General features: G+C 41.5%; 1 protein-coding gene across 3 annotated transcripts; it reads left to right on the forward strand.

The window, feature by feature from the left end:
• Window positions 1-7858: 7858 nt before the first annotated feature.
• chodl (chondrolectin) lies at window positions 7859-23693 on the forward strand. Of its 3 annotated transcripts, none has more exons than XM_041861865.1 (8): window positions 7859-8273; window positions 16476-16651; window positions 16819-17012; window positions 17114-17289; window positions 17528-17578; window positions 17710-17796; window positions 18016-18112; window positions 21794-23693. In XM_041861865.1, the coding sequence occupies exons 1-8, from the start codon at window positions 8174-8176 to the stop codon at window positions 21876-21878; spliced, it is 966 nt and encodes a 321-aa protein (XP_041717799.1). In that variant the 5' UTR covers window positions 7859-8173; the 3' UTR covers window positions 21879-23693. The 3 variants fall into 3 exon arrangements, with proteins under 3 accessions (XP_041717799.1, XP_041717800.1, XP_041717801.1); XM_041861866.1 differs by having other exon boundaries at window positions 17114-17271; XM_041861867.1 differs by having other exon boundaries at window positions 17710-17809; window positions 21794-21874.
• Window positions 23694-23916: the final 223 nt, after the last annotated feature.

Here is a 23916-nt window from a genome sequence, read left to right on the forward strand (position 1 = left end):
CTCTCTCTCTCTCTCTCTCTCTCTCTCTCTCTCTCTCTCTCTCTATTTCTCTCTCTCTGTTTCTCTCTCTATGTCTCTCTATGTCTCTTTCTCTCTCTTCTCTTTTTCTATTTAGTGGTTATTTATACTCTAACTGTTCCTGTTCTCTGTCCTGTTAGCTTACTGGACTCTCTCTGACTGGCGCCTTCACTTATTTATACAAAAGCTTGCAAATGTACGATTTATCCTAATTCACTCCATTTAACCCAGTGTCATGTTCACTCTAACTGTGTGTGTGTGTGTGTGTGTGTGTGTGTGTGTGTGTGTGTATTGTAGACACCCAGTCATCCCTCACTGCTACCGCCCTGTTCATTCCTACAGTCCATCCATCCTTACTACCATGTGTGAAACTTTGATTAAAGAACACTTAAACCTGCTATCACATTCTCTTATGAAATACTATATGAACCTGCAGTAACAACACCTCAGTAAGTAGGTTATGATGTGAACACGATACGGGTCACAGAGGGGGAGAGGGTTCAGTTAAGGGGTGAATACACAAATGCAGTGGAAGAGGATTTAGTTTGAGAGGAGAGAACGAGGGGAGGAGGAGGTTTTGAGGAGGAAGGGTAGGGGTCAAGGGAGTGAGAGGAGTGAATTGTGAATGGTCCTGTTGCACCAAAAAACAGTGTCAAGAGAAGCCAGTTTGGATTTGGCTTCACTCCAATTGCATCTCATCGAGAGCAATATGTCATTGACAGAAACAACTTGAATTGTTGCATCTCATTGTGTTGTTGTCCTCCGGTGTGTAGCTAGCTAGCTAAAATTGCCCCTTTCCTAAATTAGCCATGGATGGAGATAGGGATTTTTACTTGTGGTTTTACTTAATTCTCCGTATTGGCCAATGATTATAACGGCGATTCTGATCCAACCATAAATTCATACATTGTGCCCCTGGACTGAGAGGATGGAAGTTCAATATGTAGCTAGATGTAGAAGGCTAATGTTAACTAGCTAACGTTGCCCATGTAAGTAAGTTAGGTTAGCGAGCAAGCATTTTAGCCAGGTAGCCTAGGACACAAAAAAATAAAAGCTTGTACTGTATGACAGAGTCATAGACCATTTTGTCAACATGAAAGAGAGGAGGATGGCATTTGTGTTTCTCTACAAGTAGGGTGAGTCAACATGTTTTTTTCTACTTGCACGAACGCACGCACACACACACACACACAAATCAGAACCATAGACAGCCACATCATATTTATCTTACGTTGATTGGACTAAATTGTTTTTGGTATCTTTTAGTTGTCACTGTATTAGACTAAGCATAGATGATTTGATGATGTTGAAATTTTGAAGTTGAAATGGTGCTGGAATAATGAAGGCAGCTCCAATGTGTCTTCTTATTATCTCGACCTTAGGCCTGTACAGTTGAAGTCGGAAGTTTACATACACCAAATACATTTAAACTCAGTAATGTGAAATGTCAGAATAATAGCAGAGAGTGATTTCAGCTTTTATTTCTTTCATCACATTCCCAGTTGGTCAGAAGTTTACATACACTCAATTAGTATTTGGTAGCATTGCCTTTAAATTGTTTAACTTGGGTCAAACGTTTTGGGTAGCCTTCCACAAGCTTCCCACAATAAGTTGGGTGAATGTTGGCCCATTCCTCCTGACAGAGCTGGTGTAACTGAGTCAGGTTTGTAGGCCTCCTTGCTCGCACACGCTTTTTCAGTTCTGCCCACAAATTTTCTAAAGGATTGAGGTCAGGGCTTTGTGATGGCCACTCCAATACCTTGACTTTGTTGTCCTTTAGCCATTTTGCCACAACTTTGGAAGTATGCTTGGGGTCTTGTCCATTTGGAAGACCCATTTGCGACCAAGCTTTAACTTCCTGACTGATGTCTTGAGATGTTGCTTCAATATATCCACATAATTTTCCTTCCTCATGATGCCATCTATTTTGTGAAGTGCACCAGTCCCTCCTGCAGAAAAGCACCCCCACAGCATGATGCTGCCACCCCCGTGCTTCACGGTTAGGATGGTGTTCTTCGGCTTGCTAGCAACCCCCTTTTTCCTCCAAACATAACGATTTTCATTATGGCCAAACAGTTCTATTTTTGTTTTATCAGACCAGAGGACATTTCTCCAAAAAGTAAGATCTTTGTCCCCATGTGCAGTTGCAAACCGTAGTCTGGCTTTTTTATGGAGGTTTTGGAGCAGTGGCTTCTTCCTTGCTGAGCGGCCTTTCAGGTTATGTCGATATAGGACTCGTTTTACTGTGGATATAGATACTTTTGTACCGGTTTCCTCCAGCATCTTCACAAGGTCCTTTGCTGTTGTTCTGGGATTGATTTGCACTTTTTGCACCAAAGTACGTTAATCTCTAGGAGACACAACGCGTCTCCTTCCTGAGCGGTATGATGGCTGCATGGTCCCATGGTGTTTATACTTGCATACTATTGTTTGTACAGATGAACATGGTACCTTCAGGCGTTTGGAAATTGCTCCCAAGGATGAACCAGACTTGTGGAGGTCTACAATTTTTTTTCTGAGGTCTTGGCTGATTTCTTTTGATTTTCCCATGATGTCAAGCAAAGAGGCACTGAGTTTGAAGGTAGGCCTTGAAATACATCCACAGGTACACCTCCAATTGACTCAAATGATGTCAATTAGCCTATCAGAAGCTTCTAAAGCCATGACATCATTTTCTGGAATTTTCCATGCTGTTTAAAGGCACAGTCAACTTAGTGTATGTAAACTTCTGACCCACTGGAATTGTGATACAGTGAATTATAAGTGAAATAATCTGTCTGTAAACAATTGTTGGAAAAATTACTTGTGTCATGCACAAAGTAGATGTCCTAACTGACTTGCCAAAGCTATAGTTTGTTAACATGAAATTTGTGGAGTGGTTGAAAAACAGAGTTTTAATGACTCCAACCTAAGTGTATGTAAACTTCCGACTTGAACTGTATATCACGGTGGCAAGGGATATGAACTAGCAGGTTATAGAGCAAATAACGCAATTATCACAACACATAGGTTGTAATATGGCTTTTGTTCTGGCTAGGGTTCCCCAGTGATTTTACCCACGCACTGCTGCTCTCATCTTTCTCTCACCCTGTCACTTTTCACAGACTGAATTGCAGGCCATTCTGGATGATTCCCTCGTGAGTGCTTAGAGGCTTCCGTTGCTTCCGTTTCTCTGGGAAAAAATTGATGGAGGGATGGATGAAGTGGGTAAATAGAGGAAGTAAGGCCTATTTATCTTGAGAAACCGCTTGTCAATACAGACAAAGTAGTGTAGAACAGACACATTTACAGTAGGGCTCTGTTCAATCAAATAGGTGTTTTGTGATAAGTCAAACTTTAAGGGGTGAAGGCACTCCCTTTTTTTACAATCTGAAGTGCTTTGTAAATGCAATCCATTATATGGGGTCTTGGCCACTGCCTGAAATACAATGGAAAGGCAAGAATGGCATATTTTTGCTTTTCTACCCTCAACATGACAGCCATGGAAATCAATGCATTTCACTGAGCTGGAGTACATTTTTGTATTGATTTCCAATTTCATATATTGATTCTTGTGCAATTTTTTTATTTCTCATCACCAAGACACAGTGTATAGGCATCAACTATTGCTAAATGGACCCCCATACCAGTTGAACAATGCCATATATCATCTTCGAAGATATTGTATCCTATGTGCCTTTTAGAAGCGCTAGTTTTCTTTCCATACAGTAGTATCCCGTTTAGTAAATCTGTCTCAAATTGATCTCCTCCAGGTCGCGGTGTGTGTGTGTGTACATACTGTTTTCAAGAGGTCAATGCCAACGGTCATTAGTTCAGACCGCCCTCAGGTGGCGAGGCCTCTGTGTACCCCAAAGGGGGCTCTTTAGAAGGGGTGCAGCCTACCCTCAGACGTTACCCCTCTTACCTAACGAGATTTGTTGGATCCGTCAAAGTCTCTGAGTGGGGTTTAGGGGCAATAAAACTGTCCTAAAGGAGACTGACACCTTTTAAACGCAATTACATAAAAAGGCTTGAAATGGTACATTTAAATACTATCTCTTTATGGCCTGGTAAAGGGGGCCTTGAAACACAATATTTTTAAGGCTGAGAGAGAGAGAGAGAGAGAGAGAGAGAGAGAGAGAGAGAGAGAGAGAGAGAGAGAGAGAGAGAGAGAAAAAGCAGCCAAGACAACCGCCATTTCTGACCCATATACTGTATGTCCACACATGCTTTCACAGCAGAATGACTACTATGATGAAGAGGAAGATGATGAAGAGCAGGAGGACATTGATGACATTAATGATGATGATGTTCTGGGATTGGCCGCCACCCGTGTCCATTCAGACTGCCGCCTCAGCAGGACCCGATTCAGCTGCCCCAGTTACTGCCTACTCACTTTTCTGCAAGCTGGCCCTTTCCTCTGCCCGATGGCACTCAAACTCAGCTCCATCCTCCGTCTTTTTTATGATTACCCCACATTTCCTTTCTTCTCTATCCCTCACTCTTTTTCTCTCTCTCTCTCTCTCTCTCTCTCTCTCTCTCTCTCTCTCTCTCTCTCTCTCTCTCTCTCTCTCTCTCTCTCTCTCTCTCTCTCTCTCTCTCTCTCTCTCTCTCTCTCTCTCTCTCTCTCTGTTTCCCTCTCTCCCTCTCTCACAAACCCTCTCTCTCTCTCTCTTTCTCTCTCTCTCTGTTTCCCTCTCTCCCTCTCTCACAAACCCTCTCTCTCGCTTTCTTTCTTATTTTCTATCTTTCTTGTCTATTCTCATTTCCTGACAGTTCATGTTTAATCTTGGCTCTTGATGATGATGATGAACATGATGATGATGGCAGCAGCAGCTGTAATAACGCTCTGGCCACTTTATCGATAATGTGTCAGAGGATATCTTAGTGTCGTTATCGAACACCTCCCAACCGACCAGAAAACCCCAATTGCATTTACCCATTTACCGAAGAGGAGGTTGGAATGGAGGGAGGGAGGATGGAGCGGAAGGAGGGATGAATAGAGAGAGGAGGAGAGGAGGGATGGGGGTATAACTGATCAATGGCTAACAGTGAATTAAGTAATTGCATATTTTGTGTCGATGCATATTACAGCGTGTTTAACAGCAGAGGGCCATAATAGCCTGGCTCCATATCGCTATAGTGACCAGATCAATACAACACAGAGAGAGAGGGCCTGTCTGCCAGACAATGTAATTGGCTATCATTATAACTATATGAAATTGTAGGAGATTTTTTTTAGATTTCACCTAATTTTAACATTGTCATAAAGAGCACTTATAACTTAATAAAAAACATGTTTCCCATCTCAAGAGGTTATTAAATAAAAAATTAAAATATAGTAAGAGGGTTGACCGTAACAGGGTTGATGATTTCATCTTCAATCAGCAATAAATCACCTTGTGACAGGGGGAATGGAAGCTTGTTGTGTGCAACAGGGAGTGACAATTGAATATAAAATTTTTTTTATTGCTAAAACATTTCTAGCCAGTCTATCTACGGATAACAGGGTTGACGTGTTATGCTCGACCCGCTCAGATTTCCACCACAAAACACCAGAAAATGTTCAAGAAGAGTAGAACCAGCTCATCTGCTTTTACACCATGATTTGACTATTAGATGTTCAATGTTTCTTTAAAACTATATTTTATAAGGAATAGCTTCGCTCTATTAAAACAAGAGTTCAATTCACTTAACAGAGTTGACCTTAAAATGAGGGACAGATGTACACTACCGGTCAAATGTTTTAGAACACCTACTCATTCAAGGGTTTTTCTTTATTTTTACTATTTTCTACATTGTAGAATAATAGTGAAGACATCAAAACTATGAAATAACACATATGGAATCATGTAGTAACCAAAAAAGTGTTAAGCAAATCAAAATATATTTTATATTTGACATTCTTCAAATAGCCACCCTTTGCCTTGATGACAGCTTTGCACACTCTTGGCATTCTCTCAACCAGCTTCACCTGGAATGCTTTTCCAACAGTCTTGAAGGAGTTCCCACATATGCTGAGCACTTGTTGGCTGCTTTTCCTTCACTCTGCGGTCCGACTCATCCCAAATCATCTCAATTTGGTTGAGGTCAGTGGGATTGTGGAGGCCAGGTCATCTGATGCAGCACTCCATCACTCTCCTTCTTGGTAAAATAGCCCTTACACAGCCTGGAGGTGTGTTGGGTCATTGTCCTGTTGAAAAACAAATGATAGTCCCACTAAGCCCAAACCAGATGAGATGGCATATCGCTGCAGAATGCTGTGGTAGCCATGCTGGTTAAGTGTGCCTTGAATTCTAAATAAATCACAGACAGTGTCACCAGCAAAGCACCCCCACACCATAACACCTCCTCCTCCATGCTTTACGGTGGGAAATACACATGCAGAGATCATCCGTTCACCCACATCGCGTCTCACAAAGACACGGCGGTTGGAACCAAAAATCTCCAATTTGGACTCCAGACCAAAGGACAAATTTCCACCAGTCTAATGTCCATTGCTCGTGTTTCTTGGCCCAAGCAAGTCTCTTCTTATTATTTGTGTCCTTTAGTAGTGGTTTCTTTGCAGCAATTCGACCATGAAGGCCTGATTCACACAGTATCCCCTGAACAGTTGATGTTGAGATGTGTCTGTTACTTGAACTCTGTGAAGCATTTATTTGGGCTGCAATTTCTGAGGCTGGTAACTCTAATGAACTTATCCTCTGCAGCAGAGGTAACTCTGGGTCTTCCATTCCTGTGGCGGTCCTCATGAGAGACAGTTTCATCATAGCGCTTGATGGTTTTTGCGACTCACTTGAAGAAACATTCAAAGTTCTTGAAATGTTCCGTATTGACTGACCTTCATGTCTTAAAGTAATGATGGACTGTTGTTTCTCTTTGCTTATTTGAGTTGTTCTTGCCATAATATGGACTTGGTCTTTTACCAAATAGGGCTATCTTCTGTATACCCCCCCTACCTTGTCACAACACAACTGATTGGCTCAAACGCATAAAGAAGGAAAGTAATTCCACAAATTAACTTTTAAGAAGGCACACCTGTTAATTGAAATGCATTCCAGTTGACTACCTCATGAAGCTGGTTGAGAGAATGCCAAGTGTGGAAAGCTGTCATCAAGGCAAAGGGTGGCTACTTTGAAGAATCAAATATAAAATATATTTTGATTTGTTTAACACTTTTTTGGTTACTACATGATTCCATATGTGTTATTTCATAGTTTTGATGTCTTCATTATTATTCTACAATGTAGAAAATAGTACAAATAAAGAAAAACACAAGAATGAGTAGGTGTTCGAAAACTTTTGACCAGTAGTGTAAATGAATCTCAAATCACATGAAATTAATAATAATCTTCAGAAATGACTTTGTCAAAGCAACAAAATAACTAGGGCTTTACAATGATGGTGAAACTTGGAGACGTTTCTGGATTTAGTGGGTTGAAATCTTCCTAGAAGTGACAGGATTGACTGAGGGACATGTCAAAATGCTACATTTAAATCCCAGGTGGCTACTGTGGTGACCCCAGGCAGGGACAGCTAATATATATAAAATGTAGCCTCCCTCTGTGTCAGAGTACCTGCCAAGAGTTCTGAACCTTTATGGCACAGCATGCTGGATTAACCCCCTGGAACTGGACTCTCTCAAATGTAGCATAGCCTATAACCTTATTGTAGCTTAATCCTAATATTAGTTTATAGCATGAGGCATTTGTTTAAAGTGTTCGTGCAATTATGATCCATCTAATCTCAAGCATGCCAAAAATGGATTTCGCACATATAGATTGGGGAGGGGTGCGATGCACGTGTCACGAGGCTAATTAAATAGTAGGTGGAGGCGTGAGGTGACAGCTGTGGCCCGGTGTGGTCGATCAGTAGCAGAGGGACTCAGCCAAGAGAGAAGGAAAGGGAGGGGGATCAATAAACTGTCTTTCACTCTTTTACTCTCTCTGGTGGGCTGTCTGCATGAGGCTTGCCCCCGTGCTTAGAACATTGTTCGGTCCTCGAGCGTGCGAGGGAGCCTGTACGAATCCCATTAGACTCTGACATTTGGGGGGAAACCATGACAACAGCAGAGACCGGAGAAAACTGCCAATAGACTCTGATGTGAGCGAAGGAGCATTTTATTTTTTTTACAATACAATTTTATTTCAAAGCCCTGACTTTTTCTCTGTCAAGTATGAAATCCTCGAAGAAGCGCGCGGAGCAGAATATCCTGAGAGTTCTATGGGGAGTGATGGTCATGGCCTCGAGCGGTCACGGCGCACGAGTTGTCAGTGGTAAGTTGATGATGTGATAACTTTTATAGTCCGTTTTTCACATATAGGTCTACTTTCAATGATCGTATAAAACAATTAAGTGTTATAAAAGAATAACATTTGAATATTGGTTGTATTTCTGTTATCTTCAAGATAAGAATAATCTAATAACAATTCCTTTACTTATGTTATCAAACAATAATGTCAACTCCTAAACTACCAGTAAAATGTTACCTTTTGTGACTATGTTAAAGTTATAAGCCTATAGCTCATCATCACCATCACCATCATCATCATCATCATCATCATCATCATAACCACCACCACCATCATCATCATTAGAATTAGATGGACATTTGTGAATTAAGTTAGGATTGGAAAATGTAAATCAATCTATAAGATTAGGTTATCTGAGACAAAAAAAAACATTTTCTCCACATGGAATCATGTTTTCTATTCCTTCAATTAGTCACGTCAAAAATGTAATTAGATGTAAACTGCTGCAGTTTTGCTGTTATTGCATTGCTACAGTTACAGATTATGAGGTGTGTGCTTGCTTTCATACATGTGTATGAATGTGTGTGAGCCTGTTAGAGTTTGTTTACACTGGGAACTGGATTTATTGGTTTTATTGACTGGTAGTTATTGGGGATGTAAAGATTGAGTCTATTTACTGTTCCTTACCTCTGTGACTCTAAATGTATGAATATCTATGATTTACAGCAGACTGCTATTCTACATGTGTCAGGGCTGTCAGTGTTATAGGGCAGGCAGCTGACTTAACACGTTTGCATTCAAATCTGTTACATACTGTGGAGAGAGAGCGAAGCGAGAGAGAGAGAGTCTTATAGTCAGACAGATGACAGATGGAGAGAGTGAGGGGAGAGTGGACAACTTTTATTTCATTAGGGGTGAGATATGCCCCTCTCTAACCTAAAATGTCCCTACTGTGTGATTTAGATTAAATCAGCTGCAAATGGCACAGAGGGGGAGAAGACAAAGAGACAGAGGGAGAATCAGTGAGAGAGATGGGTTTATGTTCCAACATAGGGAAAGTGCAGAGGATGAAAAGGGGGGATGAGGAAGAGGGATGAAGGAGAGAAACTGAAGAAGAGGTGAAGGTGGGTGAAGGAAGAGCAAATGAGGCTGTTAGAGGAAAATAGATAAGAGAACGTTTGAGGGGAAAAGAGAGCGAAGAACTGATGAACATTTGGATTTGAGAAATCAGAGCAGAGGAGGCAGGATAAAGGGAACAAATTAATAAAGGAGAGAGAGCGAGAGAGGAAGAAAGAAAGGAAAATAATAAAGGGAGAAAGGAAAGACGATGACGCTTTGGGTTGAAAATAATAATTTTGAGGTATCCGACCAGGAAGAAGGCAGGATGGATGGAGGGAAAGAACGAAGAGAGGAAGAAAGAGAGAAAGGAGGTGAAAATGCTGAGTGTGTTGGTCGTCTGTGCGCCCCGGTACCATTACTGGGTTCCAAAGTGATGATAGTGCAGATCTGATCTAGACCAGGCAGGCAATAATTTAAAGTACCTCCTGGCCACACTGCTAATGTTATTATTAGGCCTCTTTAACTGGCTGTGTATTAAACACTGGTATTATTCACTGATGCACGCATGCATACACGCTCACACACACACACACATTAGCGTATACACACACACTGTGAGGCTGACCTCTCTGGTTTTTATGAGTCTGTCCAGAATCTGGGCCAGATCCGCCACTTTTCACCCATTTAACTGCCATCATAGAGTACAGCTTTATAATGCTGGAGATTGTGTGCTGCATGTGTGTGATTATATGTGTGTGTGTACGTGTGTGTGCATGCTTGTGAAAGTGCATGTGTCTACTCTGTGTTTGTGGGTGTGTCTACTCTGTTTTTGTGGGTGTGTTACTCTGTGTTTGTGGGTGTGTCTACTCTGCGTTTGTGGGTGTGTCTACTCTGTGTTTGTGGGTGTGTCTATTCTGTGTTTGTGGGTGTGTCTACTCTGTGTTTGTGGGTGTGTCTACTCTGTGTTTGTGGGTGTGTCCGACAGTATAGGTACAGTACAGCATGACTGCTGCTTACTGTAAATGTCATATCAGTTATGAGTGTGAAAACATCCAGTAAAAGTGTGTTTGTGAGCGGTAACAAGGCTGTTCTGAAAATGGGCCTCCAGCCTACAGAGTGATTAGCAGCCCTGTTACTACAGTCAGTTAGCTAGAGTCACTTCCTGATTGACAGAGGATATTGACCACGCTAGGAAAGTTTGACGGTAAATTCTAAGGGACTGAGAGGATGGGAATGCGATGACCACATCCTTTTGGCCGGAAGCCAAAAGTCGTTAAGGGTGTGTGTGTGGGTGGGGGTCGAGGGGTTGTGTACAACTGATAAGTTCAATGGAGGTTTGCATTTGATTAAGACAATGAAACCACTTCTTAAGGTCAACAGAGAGTCACTGAGGTGTAGTTCTCCTGATATATGAAATTCACTAATATTAACTGATTGACTGATTGATAAATTAGTTGTTCAGTGAGGTGGTTGATTGACAGGTGGGTTGGTTGATTTGTTGACTGGTTGATTGACAGGTGGGTTGGTTAATTTGTTGACTGGTTGATGGATGTACTGACCGGCGGAGGGGCTGATTGGGTGTAGATACAGTAGTCTGGTGGATTTACTGATCACTGATTAGTTGATAGATGGTTTGTCAGATAGATGGAGGGAGGGAGGAAAAGACTAACAGCCACGGCCACAGGAATGAGTAGAGAACAAGGGAGTAACTTGATTTTGAAACGGTTGTGGAACCATTGCTTGATGGCATTGACTGTATTACTGGCATACTGATCTCAGCAAACAAGAACCGAAAATCTCACGTAAATTACTACCATTTATGTTACGTAGTCTGTCCACGAGAGATTCCTGGCATACAGTAGATGCCTAAATTGACTCATATTGCATACAACTGACACAGATAGATTTGACAGAATAGTCCATTGATGAATTTATCAATCCTTATGTAAAATGGTCTACTTACAATTAGGGCTGTGATGGTCATGGAATTTTGGATGACGGTAAGTGGCCAGCCAAATGACCGCGGTCACTGTAATAACCGTATACTTATTTTTTTAAGATGCACATTTTCTGCTCTCATCTGCTCCTGACTGCATGTGCTGCCATAGAAATAGAATGAATAGAATGGGCGTCCCCATTCAAGTCAATAATGGCATAATGAGTGGACTGGTGGCCATTGCGTGGAGCAGAGCAGGAAGTAAAAGCAGGAAGTAAAAGCAGGAAGTGTACCCATCAATATGCTATGATTTGTTGATTCAACTCAACTAACATTACAAAAAATACATTCCATTGCATGTGCCACATCAGTTAACATCATTTGAATGAACATTCTGCTGCCTGGTACTCAGCACTCTATACACTTTAATGAGAGCTCATGAGCTCATGTTGCGCAACATTTCTATAGGCTATGCAATTGCGTGAGAAAACAGAGTTTTGATGTCCTCTATTAAAAATAGGAGGATCACATCAGCTTTCTATAGGCTAGGCCTACTATATTTATTTCTCAACTTTCACATTGCTTCTCTTTACAACAGGAGTATAACCTACCTGGCTGGCATGAAAATAAACCACAGGAAAAGCATCCTCCATTCGCTATTTAAGTGCAAAGATTACATGCATTTTTTCCCCCTGCCCCTGTTTCGAGACAGGTGCATGATAGTGGTCCATTCTAAATCAAAACTAATTTCACACATATATTATTTAGTACATGTAAAGACAAGATTAAATCAAGAGTAGTCTGATGGGTGACAATATTGGCCAATCACTTGTGAATGATATATTATCACTTGTGAATGATGCCCAGCTTGTGTGCAGTAAGGCAGGAAACAGTGCATCCCTTTTCCCCCCCGACCTTTTCAAATCATAGTCGCACACCTCAGCCCATAGGCCTATATGTTTGGATAAGGTTTGAATCACAACTAAAGTGGCCAAATAACTTCTTAAAATGAAGCACATCAACCCGCTTTACAACGGGTGTAGAGCCTAACTGGCATACATACGCAGCGCGTGAGTTTCAAGTTTGGGGAAGATCATTTTCACCATGAAAATACACCTTTATAAGCCTTACATGCATAATCGCATTTGCGGTCACTTTTGAGATTGGGGTTTTCCCGCTAATTTATTGCATTTTGGAACATTTGCGCTCATAGCCTACTGCTGTGTGCGCATTGCTGCACTTATAATGTGAAGAAATAGCCTAATAGTTTATGAACATTTTAAGATAACATTTCTGATCTGTTGCATCAGCCTCATTGCTTTTAAAAGTTGTTTTGATGCTAGTGGTTGTATTAATTTGGGATCAATCGCATCCCACAACTGTCCCAGACTATGCTTGGAATATTTATTTCTCGCACAGAATAGAATAGGTCAACTTTTGGACTACGGGGGATAGTAGATTGACATAGGCTAGTGCTTTTGCTGTTCGTTAGGCCTACTCATCTTGTTGGCTGACGAAAAGTAAATGTGAACAGTTCTTCCAACATCTTCAATATGCGCCTCAGAATTGGATAAGGATGCGCGCAGTTGCGTCCCCAATGTGTCTGTCTTCACTTGTAGTCTGTGAGAAGGACCCGATCACGTGACGGGCATTGGCTAATAAGAATTGAGATATCTGAGAGAGCCATGTGAGTGAGAGGTGCTTCGGAGCTCGCAGCCGGGAGAAGGAAATTATATGTATTATATTCAGCTCAAGGGCACAACAGCCACTGGCCGCAAAAGGCATGGATTTTTTTAGGGGGCATTACGGCCACACAAAGGGGATGCTCCCGGGAAATTTGAGGCATTATCAAGTGCTTGTCAAATTGTGAATGAGAGACTGATGAAGTGTGTGCAGCCTGCGCAAAAAACTAAGCAGCGCTCATGCCTTTCATGTTACTTTTTTCAAATCATCATTAGAGTCGCATCATGCAGCCTTAGAATGTATTAAAAATCTAAACATATAGCCCAAAGTTTGTATCAGAACTAAAGTTGCATAAATAACTCTAAATTAAGCATATAGGAGGACCTGTTTCTTTGTTAACCGCTCAACACAGAATAGCCGCATGTGCGCACTCTATTTTATTCAGCTATGTTCAATTGTATTCTTCATACTATAAAATAATATAAAATAATGCCACGGAATTCTAAGCAAATCTTGTTTGCTAAATTAACTAGTGTAGCCCACAGCCATATGGCATAGCCAGATCAGGGCCTAACATAAGGACAACTCAGAGTATGCTATTCTGTTCATCTGAAATAGACAACATTTTCTTCATATCATGTTTTTTTGGACCTGTCTAAAATAAATAATGGATTTATTGTGATGGTGTAGGCTATTTTAAATGGATTTATAGAGACCTTTTTTTTATGTACAGTACCATTCAGAGGTTTGGACACACCTACTCATTCAAGGGTTTTTCTTTATATTAACTGTTTTCTACATTGTAGAATAATAGTGAAGACATCAAAACTATGAAATAACACATATGGAATCATGTAGTAACCAAAAAAGTGTTCAACAAATCAAAATATATTTTATATTTGATTCTTCAAAGTAGCCACCCTTTGCCTTGATGAAAGCTTGGCACACTCTTGGCATTCTCTCAACCAGTTTCATGAGGTAGTCACCTGGAATGCTTTTCCAACAGTCTTGAAGGAGTTCCCACATATGCTGAGCACTTGTTGGCTGCTTTTCCTTCACTCTGCGGTCCAACTCATCCCAAACCATCTCAATTGGGTTGAGGTCGGGTGTTTGTGGAGGCCATGTCATCTGATGCAGCGCTCCATCACTCTCCTTCTTGGTCAAATAGCCCTTACACAGCATGGAGGTGTGTTTTGGGTCATTGTTCTGTTGAAAAACAAATGATAGTGGGACTAAGTGCAAACCAGATGGGATGGCATATCGCTGCAGAATGGCCCAAGCAAGTCTCTCTTATTATTGGTGTCCTTTAGTAGTGGTTCATTTGCAGCAATTCGACCATGAAGGCCTGATTCACGCAGTCTCCTCTGAACAGTTGATGTTGAGATGTGTCTGTTACTTTAACTCTTTGAAGCATTTATTTGGGCTGCAATCTGAGGTGCAGTTAATTGCCGATTTCTGAGGCTGGTAACTCTAATGAACTTATCCTCTGTAGCACTTTCCTGTGGCTGTCCTCATGAGAGCCAGTTTCATCATAGCGCTTGATGTGTTTTTGCGACTGCACTTGAAGAAACGTTCTAAATTCTTGACATTTTGCATATTGACTGACCATCATGTCTTAAAGTAATGATGGCCTGTCGTTTCTCTTTGCTTATTTGAACTGTTCTTGCCATAATATGGACTTGGTCTTTTACCAAATAGGGCTATCTTCTGTATACCAACCCTACCTTGTCACAACACAACTGATTGGCGCAAACGCATTAAGAAGGAAAGAAATTCCACAAATTAACTTTGAACAAGGCACACCTGTTAATTGAAATGCATTCCAGGTGACTACCTCATGGAGCTGGGTGAAAGTATGCTAAGAGTGTGCAAAGCTGTCATCAGGGCAAAGGGTGGCTACTTTGAAGAATCTCAAATATAAAATATATTTTGATTTGTTGAACACTTTTTTGGTTCCTACATGATACCATACAGTTGAAGTCGGAAGTTTACATACACCTTAGCCAAATACATTTAAACTCAGTTTTTCACAATTCCTGACATTTAATCCTAGTAAAAATTCCCTGTTTTAGGTCAGTTAGGATCACCACTTTATTTTAAGAATATGAAATGTCAGAATAATAGTAGAGAGAATGATTTATTTCAGCTTTTATTTCTTTCATCACATTCCCAGTGGGTCAGAAGTTTACATACACTCAATTAGTATTTGGTAGCATTGCCTTTAAATTGTTTAACTTGGGTCAAACGTTTCGGGTAGCCTTCCACAAGCTTCCCACAATAAGTTGGGTGAAATTTGGCCCATTCCTCCTAACAGAGCTGGTGTAACTGAGTCAGGTTTGTAGGCCTCCTTGCTTGCACATGCTTTTTCAGTTCTGCCCACACATTTTCTATAGGATTGAGGTCAGGGCTTTGTGATGGCCACTCCAATACCTTGACTTTGTTGTCCCTAAACCATTTTGCCACAACTTTGGAAGTGTGCTTGGGGTCATTGTCCATTTGGAAGACCCATTTGCGACCAAGCTTTAACTTCCTGACTGATATCTTGAGATGTTGCTTCAATATATCCACATAATTTTCCCCATGTGCAGTTGCAAACCGTAGTCTGGCTTTTTTAATGGCAGTTTTGGAGCAGTGGCTTCTTCCTTGCTGAGCGGCCTTTCAGGTTATGTCGATATAGGACTCATTTCACTGTGGATATAGATACTTTTGTACCTGTTTCCTCCAGCATCTTCACAAGGTCCTTTGCTGTTGTTCTGGGATTGATTTGCACTTTTCGCACCAAAGTACGTTCATCTCTAGGAGACACAACGCGTCTCCTTCCTGAGCGGTATGACGGCTGCGTGATCCCATGGTGTTTATACTTGCGTACTATTGTTTGTACAGATTAACGCGGTACCGTCAGGCGTTTGGAAATTGCTCCCAAGGATCAACCAGACTTCTGCAGGTCTACAAAACATTTTCGGAGGTCTTGGCTGATTTCTTTTGATTTTCCCATGATGTCAAGCAAAGAGGCACTGAGTTTGAAGGTAGGCCTTGAAATACATCTACAGGTACACCTCCAATTGACTCGAATGATGTCAATTAGCCTATCAGAAGCATCTAAAGCCATGACATAATTTTCTCAAATTTTCCAAGCTGTTTAAAGGTACAGTCAACTTAGTGTATGCAAACTTCTGACCCACTGGAATTGTGATACAGTGAATTATAAGTGAAATAATCTGTCTGTAAACAATTGTTGGAAAAATTACTTGTGTCATGCACAAAGTAGATGTCCTAACCGACTTGCCAAAACTATAGTTTGTTAACAAGAAATTTGTGGAGTGGTTGAAAAACGAGTTTAAATGACTCCAACCTAAGTGTATGTAAAGTTCCGACTTCAACTGTATGTGTTATTTCATAGTTGTAATGTGTTCACTATTATTTTACAATGTAGGAAATAGTAAAAAATTAAGAAAAACCCTTGAATGAGTAGGTTGCACGGTTAGAAGGTAATTGTGCCAGCCCTATTTGCAATCAATAGATAGATTGATGACCTCCTGCGCCTCCAGGTCAGACGGTGTGTCAGGGAGGGGAGGAGCATCCATGCTATAAGATCGCCTACTTCCGAGGCATGACCAGCCGTGTTGCATTCTGGGAGGCCAGCCATACGTGTGAGATAGACGGAGGGTCGCTGCTGAGCATAGAGAGCGCTGCAGAGCAGAGCCACATAGAACACCTGCTACAGGTCAGTGTGTGTTTGCGCGTGTGTGTGTGTCTGTGTGTGTGTGTGTGTGACAGTACAAAGAACACAAAAAACACCTCCTCAAAGTCCTCCAATCCTGAACATGTAAATATATTTCTTATTTACTTATAATATACTTACAATATATATATATATATGATTTCTTACAGGAGCTTCGGACCTCCTCAACAGGAGCGGGGACAGAAACGGGGGTAGGAGCAGGTACCGGTAATGGAGGAATAGCAGACGGTGATTTCTGGATCGGGCTGATGAGGACAGAAGGAGAAAGCACACAGGAAAACGGCGGCTTCGCCTCCTGTCCTGACCTCTACCGCTGGACCGACGGGAGTGTGTCCCAGTTCAGGTGTGTATGTTTCACACAGCAACTGGTACTTTGGTGAGGCGTGTGTGTATGTCTTTGTTTTAATTTGTATGTGTGTATTATTGTGTGTGTGTGTGTGTTAGGAACTGGTATTTTGACGAGCCGTCGTGCGGAGGGGAGGCGTGTGTAGTGATGTACCACCAGCCTACAGCTCTCCACGGGCTGGGCGGGGCCTACATGTACCAGTGGAACGATGACAGGTGCAACATGAAGCACAACTTCATCTGCAAGTACGAACCAGGTACGAAGCATCACACAGGTACGCAAACGTCACGGCAGATAAGATGAGTTCTGTGTGTTTTGTGTAGTGTTCTATATACGTTTCCCTTTTTAAAGTGTTTTAAATATATTTTTTATGATTATTTATTTTTTACCCCCCGTTTTCTCCCAACTTCGTGATATCCACATTTTGTTTTAGCCTGGTACAACATTACACTAACATAAATGCATATCAGTTTTGTTTAATCAAGTTTTTTCTGATTCTGATGTTGATCCAGAGAGCCGTCTGGTGAAGGAGCAGGGGGACAGGCCTGGAGCTCGTGACCCAGGTGAGTAGGCACACACTGGGGCATACCCCGGCCACATCATCTCCTCTCCTGGAGGTCAGCTTGGTTGACTGCATGAGGGTATCAGTTAGTATATCCCTTTTTGCTTTAGTATCTTTGTCTGCCTGTCCCAGATGTGACGGTGGTGCAGACAGATGAGGTCAAACAATCCGGACCCAGTGAGGACGACGCCCCACACGTAGTCATAGCTGGATCCTCAGGTGAGAGGTGGAGGTGAGACAGGTGGAGGTGAGACAGGAGGAGGGAGACAGGTAGAGGTGAGACAGGGAGGTGAGACAGTTAAATGGTATGGCAGGACTCCAGAAGGTGAGACGTGGAGTAGCGATGATATGGAAGGTATGAGTGTAATTACTAAATAGAGTGTAATTACTGAAATAGCCAGTCTGGTGCTCCATCTCTGCTCTATCCTCCTTCTGCAGGTATGCTGCTGGTCTATGTAATCATCCCCACCATCCCTCTGCTGCTGCTCATCCTGGTGGCTTCTGGGACTTGCTGTTTCCAGATGTTTAGTAAGAGGTGAGACAAGGCACACCACTGCAACAACAAAAACTACAACTCCCTATGGTACAACACAACTGAACACACTAAGTCCCCAGAGTCCCCAGGACTGCCTTACTGATAACAACTTCACTAAAATATAAATCTATGATACTCATACAAACCAATCATATAATATTCTCTAATATACTCCTCTTTCTCTCATTTTCAATCACACATACACTCCCATCAACTCTCTTTTTAAAATTCCTTTAATTGGCATACTCAAAAATGAATCAGAGAAACAGCTCAATCTTTGAACCCTACCCCCCCTAATGGATGGGTCCAATCTCCCGTCCCTGTGCTGTGATGGATGGGTCTGGGCTGTAATTGTTTGGTAAGAACAGTGCTTACTCAGTCATAATCACTGGAATAACGCAGGGACGCCTTGTTAGCAAAGAGTAATTTAGCATAACAGCGCTGGCCACTGGCTCAGTCCGCTGTCATTAATTATTATTGTGAGTGTGTGTAGGCAGTGTGTGTGTTACCCTACTCTGGCAACAGTAAGGATAACGAAGTCTGTGATTTCTGGGTCGATAGCTGGACCCCTTGATGGCATTCTCACAATAACCAAAGTGCAACTCCAGCTCATTGTATAAAGCCAAACCAACCCCCCTACCCCGCTACTGTGACTTTATATTTCTTACAGTGCATTCAGAAAGTATTCAGACCCCTTAACTTTTTCCACTTTGTTACGTTACAGCCTTATTCTAAAATGGATTAAATAATGTTGTTTCCCTCATCAATCTACACGCAATACCCCATAATGACAAAGTGAAATTTTAGCTAATTTATTAAAAATAAAAAACAGAAATACCTTATTTACATAAGTATTCAGACCCTTTAATATGAGACTCGATATTTAGCTCAGGTGCATCCTGTTTCCATTGATCATCCTTGAGATGTTTCTACAACTTGTTTGGAGTCCACCTGTGGTACATGCATTTGATTAGAAATCATTTGGAAAGGCACACACCAGTCTATGTAAGGTCCCACAGTTGACAGTGCATGTCAGAGCAAAAACCAAGCCATGAGGTCGAAGGAATTGTCCGTAGAGGTCCGAGACAGGATTGTGTCGAGGCACAGATCTGGTGAAGGGTACCAAAAAATGTCTATAAAATTGAAGGTCCCCAAGAACACATTGGCCTCCATTATTCTTAAATGGAAGAAGTTTGGAACCACCAAGACTCTTCCTAGAGCTGGCCGCCCGGCCAAACTGAGCAATCGGGGGAGAAGGGCCTTGGTCAGGGAGGTGACCAAGAACCCATTGGTCACTCTGACAGAGTTCCAGAGTTCCTCTGTGGAGGTGGGAGACACTTCCAGAAGGACAACCATCTCTGCAACACTCCACCAATCAGGCCTTTATGGTAGAGTGGCCAGACAGAAGCCACTCCTCAGTAAAAGGCACATGACAGCCGCTTGGAGTTTACCAAAAGGCACCTAAAGACTCTCAGACCATGAGAAACAAGATTCTCTGGTCTGATGAAACCAAGATTGAACTCTTTGGCCTGAATGCCAAGCGTCATGTCTGGAGGAAACCTGACACCATCCCTACGGTGAAGCATGGTGGTGGCAGCATCATGCTGTAGGGATGTTTTTCAGTGGCAGGGACTGGGAGTCGAGGGAAAAATGAACGGAGCAAAGTACAGAGAGATCCTTGATGAAAACCTGCTCCAGAGTGCTCAGAACCTCAGACTGGGGTGAAGGTTCACCTTCCAACAGGACAACAACCCTAAACACACAGCCAAGACAACACAGGACTGGCTTTGGGACAAGTCTCTGAATGTCCTTGAGTGGCCCAGCCAGAACCCGGACTTGAACCCGATCGAAGATCTCTGGAAAGTCCTGAAAATAGCTGTGCAGCAATGCTCCCCATCCAACCTGACAGAGCTTGAGAGGATCTGCAGAGAAGAATGGGAGAAACTCCCCAAATACAGGTGTGCCAAGCTTGTAGCGTCATACCCAAGAAGACTCGAGGCTGTAGTCACTGCCAAAGGTCCTTCAACAAAGTACTGAGTAAAGGGTCTGAATACTTATGTAAATGTGATATTTCCGTTTTTGTATTGTTTATTTCTTTCAAAAATTTCTACTAACATGTTTTTTCCTTATCATTATGGGGTATTGTGTGTCGATTGATGAGGGGGAAAAAAACAATTTAATCAATTTTAGAACAAGGCTGTAACGTAACAAAATGTGGAAAAAGTCAAGGGGTCTGAACACTTTCCGAATGCACTGTATATACACACACTCCCAACTCTCCTCTGTCTTGATTGGGCAGCAACTTTGTTTGTTGTATTTATCCAGTTTAGTATCGCCGTCCGTCTGAGTGATGTGTATTTAACAGTGGTGTAAAGTACTTAAGTAAAAGTACTTAAAGTACTACTTCAGTCATTTTTTTGGGTATCTATACTTTACTATTTATATTTTTGCCAACTTTCTTTTTACTTCATTACGTCCAAAAGTTTTGTGTTTTTTTTACACCCAAAAGTACTTGTTACGTTCTGAATGCTTAGCAGGACAGGAAAATTGTCTAATTCACGCACTTATCAAGAGAACATCCTTGGTGATCCCTATTGCCTCTGATCTTGCGGACTCACTAAACACAAATACTTGTAAATTATGTCTGGCTATCCGTAAATTAAAACAAGAAAATGGTGCCATCTGGTTTGCTTAATATAAGGAATTTGAAATGATTTATAATTTTACTTTTGATACTTAAGTATATTTAAACCAAATACTTTTAGAATTTTTTTCAAGTAGTATTTTACTGTAGCTCAATTGGTAGAGCATGGCGCTTGTAACGCCAGGGTAGTGGGTTCGATCCCCGGGACCACCCATATGTAAAAATGTATGCACGCATGACTGTAAGTCTCTTTGGATAAATGCGTCTGCTAAATGGCATATTATTATTATTATTATTTTACTGGGTGACTTTCACTTTTACTTGAGTCATTTTCTATTTAGGTATCTTTACTTTTACTCAAGTATGGCAATTGGGTACTTTTTCCATCACTGGTTTTTAACATATTTCCGATAGCTGGGGAACTGAGGGGGCGTCCCCAGACAGAGACCAGTTAATCACGCCTCTGACTCCCACCTGCCACAGTAAAATGCTTCCTGGAATGCACCCAAATCCCTAATGCGGCTAGAAGGGATCGAGCTTTTGTCAAATTAATGTCAAAAGTTGAAATGTTTTGCATTTAACCTAATTCTCCTAACCTGCTACATTAATTATCCTAACCTGCTACGTTAATTCTCCTAACCTGCTTTGTAAATGTTCCTAACCTGTACGAAAAGTCAAATCTGACGTTCATTTGACAAAAGTTTGATCCCTTCTAACCATGACCCTAACGCGTACGAGGTCCCTCCTTTACAACAGGCGACACACTTGAATTTACAACACGACAAACGCGATCTGAGGAAATATGAGTTATGAGGTGTTATGATAGGCAAGGAGCCAGAGTTTTATCACTGCGTATGGCTGGCACAGAAGTGTTTGTGTGAGCAACGGCTGTCGTGTTTTACATTTGCACACACACACGCAACCACACACGTAAACGCACACACAGTTTTGTTTTACGATTCATCTGTGGTTACTATTCTAATTTAGTTTTGTTCTACTATTGTTCATTTCGTTTTCACTGTTTTTATTTCATAAAGCAAACCAATGACCAAAACCAGTGTTAACCACCAATCAACGCTCTGGATCTCCAAGACACCCAAGACGGACAGCATGGAAGTGTGAACAGCAGGTTACATCACAAACAAGAAAAACAGAATAGGCAAAACTAACTGAATGATACCTCTCTTTCCCTGATACTATCCTCTGTTCAAAATACATCTAACTATCCACCTCAATCAATCATCTGCTCTCCTCTTCTGCATTTCCTTTGTTCAATTTGTTCATGTCTCCACCACTGTTTTCAGTTTTCCCTTATTTCCGTTCCCCTCCCCTCTCCTCCTCTCCACCCCTCCTTGTCCTGTCCTCTCGTTAATGTGTTCCAGCCAACAAAAATGAAACGACTTAATGGATAATTTGGCAATCCTCGTACCTCTCTGATATCAAGGTAAACATACAGTGTTGCCTTTTCCCCTTGCTGCTGTTGCCAGGGAGTTTTTGCTGGAATCACAGTGTCTGTGCATGTGAGCGTGCTACCGTGTGTGTACACTAATGTGTGTGTGTGTGTGTGTTACACTAATTGATCTCAAACAGGGGAAGTAATTAAGTATCAGTAATTAAGGGTGGTGCGAGGGGGACACTGATAAAATAAGGAATTGAACCATCCCCTGTGACCAGGAATAGGGTCAGAGCCACTTAACACATCACACAGATTTACTCCTGAACAGCAGCACTCGTCCCACACAGGGAGGGGTAAGAGAGGAGGTAGAGGGGGGGAAAAGAGGAACATTAAGGGAAAGTGAATAAAAGATTAAAAGAGAGGGAAAGAGTGGGAAAAGAGGGAGGGAGAGGGAAAATAGGGAAATAGGGCTTTAAAATGGAAATTGAAGTTTGTTGTTTGATCTGCTTCCCGTGGTTCGGGGTTAGTACTAGCTTAACTCTCTGTTCCCTCGGCAGGGAGCTATGTCTAAGACAGGATCCTTCAGTCAGCTAAATTACTTTCCTAAATGTCCTGAAAAAACCTTATTACCTAGTTATTATAGAAAGATGAACTTGAAAACATACTGACATACCGACCTGATTATCTGTATCTGTTGTCATGCAGAGGGATATTATCAAAGTTGACCATGACTTTCTATTGTGAAGGTATAATGCTATTTCTTATTATTTTTGTTATCCAAAACTACACACTGTGTTTTGGGAGAGGTTGCTACCAAGATGAGGACCAAAGCTAGTGAACACTACAGAAGGGGCTTTTCATTATAAAATCTACTTCAATGCATAATGCCAGTAAATATCTCATGGATGAAACAGTCAATATTTATCCAATATTTATCACCGCCTGATATGACTACTATAAGTGCAGTTTTGTGCATGTTACATGGTCTACAATGTTATGTTCTATAATCTGTATAAGCGTTGCCTGATGTGAATGAGATTATCAACCTGGCTAATATTGATACATGCCATACATCTCAACTTCTCCTCAGATGTCCTATGTTATTGTTTTTATATGATGGAATATATGAGCATACTACATGTGTGTTATCTTTCAATGGTAAAGACACGTGTAGCACGCTCAACCATTGAACGAGGTTTTAATAAGGGATTTGTGTATATTTCAGTGTGTTGGATGGAGTGTTGTACATACATTAGGTTCTAGAGTTTCTAGAAACACATACAGTAGATCTGCGGTACATATATGAGACTAGGTTCTGGTAATGGTATGGTACGTATTGGAGCCTGTGTGTGAATGTGATGTTAAGAAGTGGTGTGTTTTGTACCCAGCGTTGTGATGCAGTCACTGTCCTGCTAGCATGTCTACCCACAGCCAGAGATAAAAACAGAGTTTATAAAGAGCCATGCAAAAACTTTAAGAAACCTTTTTCACCCATAAATTGTTTTGTGACGAGATAACTCAATAAAAGGCTTTATGTGATTCATTGACGTCAGTGTTTAATTGTGCTTTTTTGATGATGAGACACACACTGAAGAGTGTATGTGGGTTACCCCTAGTCTGTTATAAGTCGTACTTTGTTAAAGTGATTAGCCTGCCAATTTAACTTATCAGTCCAGTGCTTCAACAAGAGAAAACACACACACACACACGCACGCACACACACACACAGAGGTTCTGGTAATTATAGATATGAGTAATCACTGC

The sequence above is a fragment of the Coregonus clupeaformis genome, chromosome 34 (assembly GCF_020615455.1).
Source record: "Coregonus clupeaformis isolate EN_2021a chromosome 34, ASM2061545v1, whole genome shotgun sequence".
Classification (NCBI taxonomy): domain Eukaryota; kingdom Metazoa; phylum Chordata; class Actinopteri; order Salmoniformes; family Salmonidae; genus Coregonus; species Coregonus clupeaformis.